The sequence below is a fragment of the Athene noctua genome, chromosome 2, assembly GCF_965140245.1.
Source record: "Athene noctua chromosome 2, bAthNoc1.hap1.1, whole genome shotgun sequence".
In the NCBI taxonomy this organism is placed as follows: Eukaryota; Metazoa; Chordata; class Aves; order Strigiformes; family Strigidae; genus Athene; species Athene noctua.
The window spans coordinates 24328665-24342630 of record NC_134038.1 but is presented as its reverse complement, the minus strand read 5'-3'; the positions used below and the strand labels follow the sequence as shown (position 1 = coordinate 24342630).

Here is a 13966-nt window from a genome sequence, read left to right as displayed (position 1 = left end):
TCTACATTTCAGGGAACCTAACCTTTCCCTTTTAACTTTCACTCTGATTCCTGCAGGTCTCGCTAGTTTGGCTAATATTTCAGTAATAAGTCTGAGGTCCGATGCTCGCTGTTCTACTCTGCTCCATCCCCCATATTTTCCTCATATTTCACAAGGTTTTGACGTTCCTTAGGGATAAGACACCCCCAACTATATAGTCCCTTTTAGAGCTGGAGTAAGCCCAAAACTGATGATATTTGAGGCTTTAAGCGATTCTAGCAAAAGTTGCCAGACATTGTGAGTTCCTTTTGCAGATTTTAATGAAAGTTAGAGGTCTGTTAGATATCATTAAAAAGGAAGAGAAGCTACATCACTCCTGTGTTCTACAGACAACACTGGCTCCTACGTTATTATTGGATGCAGTCTGCACTCCTTATCTTGATCTTCAAGTTGTTTTGTGGGATGGGCCCCAGTTATGTCAAAAGTCATGTTTGTCTCCAAGACAGCTGTGTTTTTTAGAAGAATTGGAGCATATGATACATAGAGTAAAACTGTGAAGTTAGAAGAGATCAGATCTTCCTAGCAATTTACTCAGAGTTAAGGAATTCTGTCTTGCAAGACAGTAGGCAGTTGGAGGGTCCCAACTAAGGATCACAGCAAATGTAAAAAACAGCTATTCATGTGAGAATCCCCTGAATGTATTCGGCAGAGATTGTTTGCTTGTGAATAAACAACAAAAATCTTCTTTAACATGCTAGTTATTACTAGTTATTTTCCCCATGCTCAAACTTCATCAAAGTCCTCTGAAGAAGCAAAGAATAATGGATCTAAATTCATTATTTTGCTTTCTATGCAAAACATAATGTTGCATAGGGGAAGTCTGCATTTAAAGTATCAGCTCCCAAACCCTCCTCCAGAGTCTTCTCCCAGGGTTTTAACAACAGCCCATTTTCACTTTTCATCATCCTTTAACTTGAAGCAGTAGGTGTAGTGGACAAAAATCACTTCCTATATTGACTGTTCCTATATTGATTCAATGATTTAAATTAGAATGTGGTCAAGTTACTGGTTATAAACAAAATTAATTTATTTCTTATCAAAGGAGGCAAATATGTCTGAAACAGCTCTGTGCCACTTCATTGCTATTTATATAGAATTTGACGGAAAAGATCTCAATCTTTTGCTTTTCTGTTCTTCTGAACGTGCACTTGTAAATTCTTGAACGGATGTTAATAGTGGTTAGTATATTAGTAATGCCTTCACTGGAACCCATTTAAAGTTTTTTTTTCTCTTATTTTAAATAGTGTGCCTGCAAAGCACAACTTCTGCGAGAATTTTATAAACATAATTTTTAAAGACAGCTGTGGATTTGGAAATAGTCTTAAGAACCTCCTCCTTGTTCTCCTACAAAAAAGACTGAAAGCAAATTTTAATTTATGTTGCATCTCCAGCAGGATCATAATTCATTGTTGTTTCTTTCCAAGTTGCCATTCTTTCAGGTACTGGGTTATATAAAGTGTAAGATGATATATACTCTGTGGATCCAAACCTAGAAACTGACTTATATATCAGTTATTATTGGGATATTTTCCTGTTTTACTGTTTAAGGATGTTACAGATTCTCTGCACAACCTTTTGTACTTTACATAATCCTCCCCAGGTCATTTACAGAACAACATCAGTCAAAAAAACAGTTGTATGTTATTTTACACTGTTCAAGTATTGAGAAATGTATTGTTGATTTCCTTTGGGGTCCTGCACTTGAAATACATAGTTACACTATATTATATGTAAATGGCTTTCTAGATAATATCTGTAGCAGATAAGGATTGATATTATCTATGAATTACATAAACCCTCATAATTTGATTACTTTTCCTTAGCCAAAAGACTCTTCTTTTCTGCAGCATGTAGAGCTAGTTTGTACCTGCGAGGTTCAGGCCTGCTTTTCAGGTTGCGTTGAGGCATACAACACCTCCAGGAGCCCAAGGGTCAGAGTTTATCTACCAAGTGCGACCTTTTTTCTACTGGTCAGCACAGAGGTGATGGAAATGGCTGTCTCCCATTGTCTGTACTGGCTTTCTGTCTTAGAAGGGCCGATGACATAAAACTGGTCACATCTCCCAGGTCCCATGAAAAGATGAAGCCACACCGAAATTCAAACTGTTTTGGTGGCTGCTGCAGCCGACAATATTCAGGATGAACATTTCGTTCACTGTTTTTTCCAAATACTAATTGGTTTTATTGTTGTAAATCCTAATCCTGGTCAAGGGCCACCTTGTATCATAAAACCACAACCAAAAAATACCAATCATCCTTCTCCTTTAATTTTTCAATTAAAAATTATCAAGTCTTACAATTCAGCTCTCATCTCCAGGTCTCCGTTTCCTCCATGATGCTGCATCATCACAGCTTTTATTTTACTATCTTGTATCTTTTAAAATAACCAACTACTTCCGCATCATTAACGAGGTCCTCTCTTGATTCATCCCAGTCTCTCAGAGTTGAGAGCAATAACCCTTACTCCCCTACCAAAAAGCATTTTCTAGTTTCACTTAGAAGACAGATATAATCTAACTAAAGTGAAACCAAGTTAACTTTGGTGGATCTACAAGTAAAATAGAAATCAAATTTATATCACTAAGCATTTTGAGGGCACAAACTTTAAATTACTTCTACAGCTGGAAAATGTGGCCCTTTCTGAACAGGCTCTCTTCTTATTCTCATTTTTAATCCCCCTTTTTAGTCTTCATGCCTTGTCATGTGACATTCAGCTTTATTAACTCAGATTATATCCTTCATTCACACATCTATCTGAAAACCTAAGTAAATTTTGAGTGCATTCTGTGAAAACATTCTGGGAAGATACATGATAAAGAATACAGCTTTTCTAGGCATTTGTTCCAGTAGGAGCAGCTTCATCTTGGTCTGCCTCCCTGAAGGCATTTTCTTTCCCTCTCAAAACAGAAATCCATAATGGCTCAGAATTACAAATCCAAACCAAAGCAAAGTCTAGTCAAAACAAAAAACTCTGCATTATTTGTTTTTTCCCTACCAAAAAATCCAGAAATCAAATGGTTACACAAATGAGTGCCTATCTTCACATATACAATAGATAGCCTGTTTTAAATTCTCTCTAAGCTATAAATTGCCACTTATCATTGGATTGTATTAGAATGCTTTTGAAGTCCACTGAATATTTTTTGTAAATTTTTGCAATGACTTCTCTTTTATTCTAATACGTGTGCCATACTTAGCTATACTTGTTGAACATTTTTCAAGCAGAGTGTCTAATAAATACTTAGAATTTACTTAATGCTTGATAAATGAAAGGGAGTTGCATGGCAATTACCATGGATCTGTAGTTTTAGGTCAGTTTTATAACATTAGAGTTCTGCCTTGTTGAGTATCTAACACCATCTATTATGACGTCTTCTGCTAAAATAATGTTAACACCTGATTACTTAATTTTCTAAAATTACTTCAATTTTTATTTCCTGCCATATATCTCTGTATCACTTAGTGTCACATGCTAATTACTTCTAGCCACATTTTCCAGAAATCTCACATTTAAATAACTGATTCACTCAGACATACCTTCGCATTTTCATGCAATAAGCAGTTTTTTGGCTTAAAAGTAAACTTAACACAGTACCCAATTCTTATATTGTTATGTCATTAATACAAATACATTAGATATCTTTAAAATAACTTATGAAGGCTGTTCTCTTTATATGTAGCATTTACCAGTATACAAATACTATGTTTATAAAATAAGAAATTGCCAATATATGATAATAGCTCCTTTTGTTTTTCTTTCTGAACGGTGAAGTTAAATGCAGACTAATCGCTGTGCTACAAAGAAAATGAGTAAGGCAGCATTTCGGAGCTAATGACTGCTCAGGGAAAGCTGACAGTGTGTTCCTTGGGAACATTCAGCTCGTGAGCAAAGCTGTTATACAGGGTGGGAGACATCCTAATGTGCTGCGTACAATTACTAATCATCAATTACGGCATTTATATGACATCTATCTTTGGAGCGCACCATATTTTGTGTGCCTTCTAGCTGAGACTGACCACTTAGTACCTTTTCTCATTATTTGGCTGTCATTTCCAGCTACCAGTCCCTCCAAAGTAAACAGTTTTCTTGTTTCTCTTCATTTTCATATGTGATGAGATTTATTCCCAGCTGCCTCTGTAAGAAACTGAACTGATTCCAGGCACTGCAGTTGGATTTTTTTGTTTTGTTTTTCCTTTTCTGTAGCTAATACTTAAGATTCAAAGCTACGTGTTTGGTTATGAGTTTCAGTGTCCTAGTGCACAAGATTCCCTCAATGTATTCTTAAATATAAAGCTGTGCCCATGCATGTGCACATCCAGATGCATGCCCATGTGCACCCTGGCACATATTAGCCTTTGTGCTTCCAGGGTAAAACTAATTTGAATCTGAATGCAACAGTCATCACTCTTGCAAATTCAAAAGCCACCCACTGAATGGATGTTATTGTTCTGTGTGTAACTTGTGCTGAGGATACCACAAATTGCAAACAGGCTACCGGGTTGTAATATCTTTGAAAGTTGTTGCTGCGGTTGTTTCTTAAAACAATGAAAAAAACACAACATCCAGCCATTCACCGAGTCCAACTGGCCAGATCTATGGACAGTGCTATCTCATTTTGGATACAAATCATGGGAGAACAGAATATTTACAAGTTTCAATTTTTACTCATGTAAATAATCAAACTTTGGGCCTGATCCTGTTCTCAATTACTTAAATTAATTAGTGACAGATGTCCAAAATCAGAGTGAAATTCAACCCTCAAGAGAGAATTCCCACAAGGCCTTTATATAACTGTTTTAAAGGACTTAAGTGATGCTTAGGCTCTGTGCTGGCCCTCTGCAAAGAATAAATTTTACCCAGAATGCTTACTGCTTTGATCCCTTATATATAACTCACATTCTTAAGTTTGCACAGCCACAAAAGATCTATACAGAGCTAAATAGCCAGATCTTCAGCTGGCGTAAATTTATGTAACTTCATTGACCTACATGGAACAGTACCAATTTTCACTACTCTGGCTTAAAGAATCTCCATGGGATAGAGGTAAGTGCGTATGGTGGGTAAATGGATGAAAGGCGCTTCAAATGATGAAAGACTATATTGCTCTGGAAGTGATTTAAGTTAAACTGGAAAAAAGCCACTCCTTTTCCGAAATAAATCACACAGGGAGTATAATTATGCAGTTAAATTTCTTCTCATGCAGTCAAGCTTGAACTTGCCACCACATTTGTGTAAGAAATGAAATGTTTCCCATCTCTCAGCAATATGCAAAGTTCTACATTTAACACACACATATATATGTGAGCTATACAAGTATACATACAAATATATTTGTATCCTTGTTTATTTTGAAGACAAGGGTATTTGTAATTTTCTGTCTTATTCTGAAGGCCAAAAATCTGGCCTGGACCTGCATTCCATATCACCTTGCTGATAATAAAGAGGCTGGATTTCTAGAACAATTTCAAGGGCAGTAAAGAAAATCTCTTACTTCCTGTTTTATGCTCTCTACTCTACATACCCTTTTTTCTGAAGAGTTGTATGCTGGAGTTTTACCATTCTAAATATACTGTTAAAGCAGGTAATTTATAGAAATGCATGATGCAGAGCCATCTTACGGTATTGTTGATTTTTCTGTTTGTGTCTGAAATCACAGAATCACAGAATGAGTGGATCGTTCAGAGAACTCGTGTGCTTAGCATTGCTGAGTTTTAAAACCAGGAATACTCCTCTGTCATGGGAATAACTATCCTACTGCAAGGCGCTTTTTTTCCCCAGTTATGTACTGAAGTAGTAATTGCTTTCTTTCCAGCTGTTACACATTTGTATTGAAGGCTGGGGAAACTGGCGGTGGTCTGAACCATTCAGTGTGGACAATACAGGGACCTTTATTCGTACCATTCAGTACAAGGGCCGAACAGCATCACTTATTATCAAGGTTCAGCAGCTCAGTGGAGTCCAAAAACAAGTAAGTATTTGATCCAGTTTGGAAAAAAAAAAAACATGAGTAATTTAAATTGTTATCTGTCCACAAATTAGTCACCTTATTATTTATTCTCTCCTACTGGGATGTGCAAAAAAACAGTATGACCATCTTCTGGAGGCATTTTGGGGAGTTTTTAGGATGATAGAATCATAGAATGGTTTGGGTTAGAAGGAACCTTAAACATCATCTAGTTCCAGCCCCGTGCCATGGCCAGGGACACTTTCCATGAGACCAGGTTGCTCAAAGCCCCGTCCAACCTGGCCTGGAACACTGCCAGGGAGGGGGCAGCCACAGCTTCTCTGGGCAACCTGTGCCGGTGTCTCACCACCCTCAGTGAAAAATTTCTTCCTTATATCTAATCTAAATCTACCCTCTTTCACTTTAAAGCTATTACCCCTCATCCTATCCTTACATGCCCTTATAAAATGTCTCTCTCCAGCTTTCCTATAGCCCCCCTTTAAGTACTGGAAGTCTGCTATAAGGTCTCCCCAGAGCATTCTCTTCTCTAGGCTGAACAACCTCTCTCAGCCTGTCCTCATAAGGGAGATGCTTCAGCCCTCTGATCATCTTCATGGCTCTCCTCTGGACTCACTCCAACAGGTCCATGTCCTTTTAATGGGGGCCCCAGAACTGGACACAGTACTCCAGGTGGGGTCTCACGAGAGTGGAGTAGAAGGGAAGAATCACCTCCCTCAACCTGCTGCTCATGCTTCTTTACATGCAGCCTAGGATACAGTTGGCTTTCTGGGCTGCAAATACACATTACCAAGTCATGTTGAGCTTCTCGTCAACCAACATCTCCCCAGGTCCTTCTCCTCAGGGCTGCCCTCAGTCCACTCATTGCCCAGCCTGACCCATGTGCAGGACCTTGCACTTGGCCTTATTGAACTTCATGAGGTTTGCATGGGCCCACCTCTCAAGCCTGTCCAGGTCCCTCTGGATGGCACATCCCTTCCCTCCAGTGTGTCAACCACACCACACAGCTTGGTATCAGCAAACTTGCTGAGGGTGCACTCAATCCAACTGTCCACGTTGCCAACAAAGATGTTAAACAGTGCCGGTCCCAATACCAACCCCTGAGGAACGCCACTCGTCACTGGTCTCCACTTGGACATCAATCCCTTAACTGCAACTCTTTGAGTGTGACCATCCAGCCAATTCCTTATCCACTGAGTGGCCCATCCATCAAATCCATGTCTCCAGTTTAGAGACAAGGATATTGTGTGGGACAGCATCAAATGCTTTGCACAAGTCCAGGTAGATTGACATCAGTTGCTCTTTCACTTATCCACCAGTGCATAACTCCATCATAGAAGGCCACCAAATTTGTCAGGCATGATTTGCCCTTAGTGAAGCCATGTTGGCTGTCATTAATCACCTCCTTACTTTCCATGTCCCCTATCATAGTTTTCAGGAGGATCTGCTCCATGATCTTACTGGGCACAGCGGCGAGACTGACTGGCCTGTAGTTCCCTGGGTCTCCTTTTTTTCCCTTTTTAAAAATGGGGGTTATGTTTCCCCTTTTCCAGTCAGTGGGAACTTTAGCGACTGCCACAAATTCTCAGATGTGATGGATGGTGGTTTGGCAACTTCATCTACAAGTTCCCCCAGCCTCAGGACCCATTAATGCATCTCATCAGGTCCCATGGATTTGTGCACTTTGAGGTTGTTTAGATGGTCTCAGACCTGAGCTTCTCGTACAGGGTGGTTCTTCATTCTCCCAGTCCTGCCTTTACCTTCCGCAACTTAGGTGGTGTGGCTGGAGCACTTGCTGATGAAGACTGAGGCAAAAAAGTCATTAAGTACCTCAGCCTTTTCCATGTCCCTGGTAACCAGGTCTCCCATTTCCTTCCAGAGTGGGCCCACATTTTCCCTAGTCTTCCGTTTATCACCAACATACCTATAGAAGCTTTTTTTGTAGCCCTTGACATCCCTGGCCAGATTTAATTCTTTCAGGGCTTTAGCTTTCCTAACCTGATCCCTGGCTGCTCAGACAATTTCTCTATATACACTGCCAGCGTATCTGCCCTTACTTCCACCCTCTGTAGGCTTCCATTTTGTGTTTGAGTTTGTCCAATAGCTTCTTCTTCATCCTTACAGACCTCCTGGCATTTTTGCCTGACTTCCTCTTTTTTGGGATGCATTGCTCCTGAGCTTGGAGGAGGTGATCCCTGGATATTAACCAGCTTTCTTGGGCCCCTCTTCCCTTCAGAGCTTTATCCCATGGTACTCTACCAGGCAGATCCCTGAAGAGGCTGAAGTCTGCTCTCCTGAAATCCAGGGTAGTGAGATTGCTGTGTGCCCTGTCTTTCCTTTACAACTTTCTTCACTTTGGTATGGATCTTAGCATTTAAAAGCTCAATTACCACCACATATTTTGCATGATTCGTAAGTTCTGACAGTGCTAAGTTACACAAGCTCTTGCATGTTTTAAGCTCTTGAGAAGCAGAATTGGTATCATTTTAAGAAACTGTTCATTTCTTATTCTGTTATACTTCAGTCTTTTGTATTGTTAAATGAGAAAGAAGCAATGACCAAATTAACATTTGAAAACAGGCTGCTATGCAGTAACTTTTCACATGCTATCTTTGTAAAGAGATCTGTAATAACACTGCAGTCATTCTGCCTGTGTTGGTAGAAGCCAGCACATGTGGTGGACATAACATATTCAGCTCATGAATATGGCAGAGCGCCTTACATCGTGCAACAGAAATACAGCTGATCAGACAAGAACAGTGCCTGGCGTCACTGAAAGCGCTGCTGAGATTTTGCTTGGTTGGTTGTAGCTATGGTGCGTACCCTCATTAATGAAAAGCAAATGAAGGTGGTTGTAGCAGTGATACACATGGAATGCTGTTCCTTGGTATAGCTTAGTGTGATAGTTTTAAGCCCTGCCGGGACCGGAGAACACGTTGCTGTTGTCCCTCCCCCACCCTCGGACACAAGTAGCGCACAAACCCCGGGTTAAAATAAGAAGACATTTAATACAACAGTGTAATAAACAATCTGAACAACAACAATAGCAATTATAACAACAACAAACAGTAATAACAATAAACAAGACAAAAGATATACAGAGAAATACTGCGATGGATACAGACAGCTCGCTCATGGTGCTCCCTGTCACCAAAGCCACAAAGGAAAAAGCTTCCTGTGCTGCCGCTGGACCTGACATCAGCATGGTATGAATAACCCGGCTGGAGATCCCTTCCCCCTGCTTGGGAGAAACTTAACCCTATCCTAGCTGAACCAGGACACTTAGAAAAAGTCTGATATGTGTTCTATGATAAATAATTCAGGTATGATGGACAGCAACAACTCAGAGTCTAATTTTGGTCATTTTCTAGGTGGGCGCACTTAAATACAGAAATATGGTACAACCATTTAATAGAAAGATAAGATTTAAAACACCAAACATACTGAAAAGTCTGTATTGCTGAATTATGATGGGAATGTGAAGTGTCAGTAGAAAACTTTCTTCTGAAGTACATCACTGTGTCTGCTCAGAAAGGGCTCAGCATTCAGAGACAGTCACAGCACTCTTAAAATCCAACCAGAGCTGTGACAGCCATGGGCAGTACTGCTGAGTTCAGTGGGAACAAAAGTGGATATGTTACATGTTTCTTACAAGCTGGATACTGCCTTAGCAATATTTCAAGTGTTTTAATGCCTAGGTTTCTATGAAATTGAACATACATTTGGCCAATAAAAACAATGTTTTACCATTCACTGCCTTCAGCAGTGCTTAAGAAAACCTAAAATAGGGAGATTATTCTTCTACAGGCTTTCACTCTATAATTCAATTTTGACCTTTCGTTTTCACAATTGTTTATATATGAGCTGCATATTTTTGTGTGTTTTAGATCCTAATCTGTGGAAGACAGACAGTCTGTAGTTACCTTTCCGAAAGCATTGAACTGAAAGTGGTTCAACATTACATTAGTCAAGATGGACAGGCCATTGTTAAAGAACACATCAACTGCCTTGCGGCCAAGCAGAAGTTGCCTTCATATGTCCTAGAAAACAATGAGCTCACTGAGCTGAGTGTGAAAGCTACAGGAGATGAAGACTGGTCCCAGGACGTGTGTCTAAGTTCTAAACATACAGAACACAGCACTGTCATTCAGGTATAACTCAAAATAGGTGTATGGAATATAGCATTAAAAAAATGTCTGAGAGAACTGGGGACTTAGCATTTAGACTTCTATTTGATATGATGAAATGTTGAACACTATCATCCTGAAATAATTTTAGTGTAATGCTGCTGATCTCTCTGCAAACAGGTACCATCTTCAAAAAGTTCAATTACATATGTGTGGTGCACAATTTTGACTTTAGAGCCCAACTCTCATGTGCAGCAACGATTAGTAAGTACATTTAATGTTTCTGAAATCTAAATGTTTATGGCCTACATGTCACATAATAAGGGGAGAATGACCCACTTTAAATATTTATTAATAGCTTGTTTCAACAGTTGTAATGCTGGAATAATATTAGCCTTAAATTGGTATATTCTTTTCATTTTGTAGATTGTTTTCAGCCCTCTATTCATTGTAAGGAGCCATCTTCCAGACCCAATTATCATACATTTAGAAAAAAGAAGTCTGGGACTGAATGAAACGCAAGTGATTCCAGGGAAAGGACAAGAGAAAGCTCTACAAAATATAGAACCTGATCTTACACACCACCTGATGTTTCAAGCCAGGTAAAATTGCTTTCCTTGAAAATGGTTCATTTGTACAGAAGAGAAGGAATAATTTAATTCACTTTAACTTCTGGTGCATTTTTTCCAAGATATGCATATGCAGATGAGATACAAGAAAACAAGCATATGTGGCATGAAATGATATGATAGGAAATCTTACATTTGATAAAACTATCCTAAGCACATTGGCATTTGTTTGCTTAAGCAGTCCATGTTTCTGTGTTTTGAAAAATGAATTCCTAAATTATTTCAAAATGTTTTTTAATAATACTGAAGAGTTTCTAGAGTCTCAGATGCAAAGGTCATTACAGTGTCGTAACAAATTCATGCATGTCAGTTAATGCTCAGGAACTTGTTAGATGTCGTAACTTGATTAATCCATGATTGCCTTGATAGTGTTCCTACTGCAGAGTATGCTTGAAAAGCTTCATTAAAGAAAATGTTAGTGCTGCTAATGCTTGTTCTCATTCTGTGAGTGACTGAATCTGTTTTCAATGACAGGGAGGAAGATGATCCATCAGAGTGCGCAGTCCCTATCTCAACCACGCTAATTAAACAGATAGCGACTAAATCCCATCCAGGTGGCAATGTCAGCCAAATACTCTCTGAATTCTATGGCACTGCTAATCCTCCCCAGCCTGCATGGCCGTATAATAGGAAGGATTCAGACAGGTAATTCTTTGCTAAACATTCTTCATGGTTGTTGCATTGCCTTTTCAGATAAATTCACGTTCAAGAAGACCATGTGAGCAACATTCAATAAGTTTTCAGTAATTACATGATTCCTGTATGTAAGATGCAGGTGGGAAAAAACAGTTCAGCCTAGGAGTTGCCATTGATAACACTGAGAAGTTGCATCAGCAAGAATTGAAAAAATTGAACTATTTTTTTGTGAATGCACCTTTTTTACTGCAGCTCTAGCGGCTATTGTTTATTCAGTAGCTGTTTGTTTCAGTATAGAAACAGGGTTGCTGTAGGAGGAGCTGCTGAAAAAAAAAAGGAAATGCAATTTTATGACTACAAAAGTCACAGCTTTATTTCTGAAGGATAGTGGTAATTCTGTTAAGGCATTTTTTAATTGCCCAAATTTAGGTTGAGCCTATACAGTTAAAAATATCTCTTTATAAAAATATGTCTAAAATCTATATAAAATACATGTAAAATATGCCTACATGTAGCTAGATCTGTCTGACAGCATCTCAGTATGTTCCAGAATGATAAGGTAAGAGGAGATTGTTTTTCAAAACAAGAAAAGCCTTGCAAATTTCTGAAAATGACAGCTTATAATTTGTAATCTTGAATTCGTTATTCCCTTGACTTTATTTTTTATTTGTTTTTGAACAGCAATGAACAGCTCTCCCAGTGGGATAGCCCAATGCGAGTAAAGCTGTCTGTGTGGAAACCGTGTGTTAAAACTCTGCTGATAGAACTCCTACCCTGGGCTTTGCTTATCAATCAGTCCAAGTGGGACCTCTGGCTGTTTGAAGGAGAGAAAATCATTCTTCAAGTACCTACTGGGAAAGTAATTATACCTCCCAACTTCGAGGTAACTTTGCCACTCACATTAACAGGCACAGTTCTGCTAAACATTCCGATTCTGAAGAGCAGTTATTAATCCAGATGATTCCCGCTTTCCAGTCACCGTGTCTGTTAGTCATATGATGAGGAGTAGAAATAACAATAGAAATTTGCCACACTGACTGAGTCACCAATTGGGTAGTATGACATACTTGATAGCAATGTTTGAAAAACAATATGTCTTAAAGATGCATCGTTAAAAATTGTAATACACTGTAGGAAGAAGACCTGCATGCCATGTGATTCAGCAGCCTTCTCTCTGTCATCCCAGTTCAGCCAGTGAATCTGCAACATGGGCATAATGTAGCAGCCCAAGTAAATTGCTATAAAGTCCAAATATAGACTTTGGCCCCTGCTGTGCTGATCTGCCACTTGGGAAGTGTGTTGACCACAGTAACAAAGCTGACAGCCTGGAAGGAGTGTTTGGTTTGAGAGTGGTTTAGGTCAAGTTGTTTCATAGCTCATATGCCACCAAGAAGGGTTTGATAATGAGATAGGATGAATTACAAACAAGGATGATTCTTTAGGATGCCTGCCTTCCTGAATTCATAGTTTTGCGTAATGGAACTTCTCACATTCCTTAGCTTGGCCATGCACATGCTTTTCTACTACAACCCCAAGATTCTTTTTTTTTAAAGAATTAAAATAATTTGATATAATAGCTTGTCAGTTCCAACTGGACGATCTGATACTTCTGGTTTATTTTGCCATCTTTTCTTCCCCTCCATGTATGTCTGTTAATAAACAAAAGGTGTGCCTGTTAACACATATCAGTGTGAACTATGGTCTTGATTCCACTGTGAGGATCAGTCCCGTATCCACATTGTGGTTTCATCTGTCCTTGTACCACATAGAATCAGAGGGAGAAAGGGAGGACATCAGATTGACTTCACACTGGAAACCGCATTAACTCCAGTAGAAGTGTATCAAATTGTCAACACGTGGTAACTGGTCATTTTTCACTTACAGGAAGCTTTTCAGGTTGGAATATACTGGGCAAACACTAATACAGTGCACAAATCAGTGGCAATTAAACTGGTTCATAATGTGACCTCCCCAAAATGGAAGGATGCCGATAATGGGGAAGTAGTAACATTGGACGAAGAAGGTTTTGTTGAAGCTGAAATAAAACTTGGTGCTTTTCCAGGTCATCAAAAGGTTGGGAGAAAATTTTCATGATTTGTAACCTTATCATTTAAAAACAAAGTCATATAGCAGATGAAAACAATCTAACGTATGCAGTGTGAAAGCTCTCCATAATTATGTTAATACATGTAAAACATAATAAGAGTATAAACAATGTATGAAGTAATTTGAAGAATTAGATCACTAAAAACATTCTGACCAACTCATGAAGATAATACAATGTCTCCTGGAAAAAGAATTACTGAATTCTCAATCTTGTTTGGAAAATGTCAGTTCTGTCACTATATTTCAATATCTTTTTCAGTTTTGTGTGTGACCTCATCATCATTTTTATTATCTTACAGTTGTGTCAGTTCTGCATTTCTTCAATGGTTCGACAAGGTATACAAATTCTACAGATAGAAGATAAGACAACAATTATCAATGATACATCATATCAAATCTATTATAGGCCACAACTTTCTATTTCCAAACCCTACTCGGGAGAAGAGGTAAATCACCGTGGATGCTG

General features: G+C 38.9%; 1 protein-coding gene across 2 annotated transcripts in view; it reads left to right on the top strand.

Annotated features, from left to right (window-relative positions):
* The window catches only part of VPS13B (vacuolar protein sorting 13 homolog B), a 482028-nt gene that overhangs the window by 434153 nt on the left and 33909 nt on the right, over nt 1-13966 (top strand). For both annotated transcript variants that reach the window (XM_074898647.1, XM_074898646.1), the window contains exons 44-51: nt 5853-6008; nt 9890-10153; nt 10310-10393; nt 10556-10731; nt 11233-11403; nt 12076-12277; nt 13279-13467; nt 13800-13946. In XM_074898647.1, the coding sequence (XP_074754748.1) occupies nt 5853-6008; nt 9890-10153; nt 10310-10393; nt 10556-10731; nt 11233-11403; nt 12076-12277; nt 13279-13467; nt 13800-13946 (1389 nt within the window). The remainder of the gene's footprint in view (nt 1-5852; nt 6009-9889; nt 10154-10309; nt 10394-10555; nt 10732-11232; nt 11404-12075; nt 12278-13278; nt 13468-13799; nt 13947-13966) is intronic.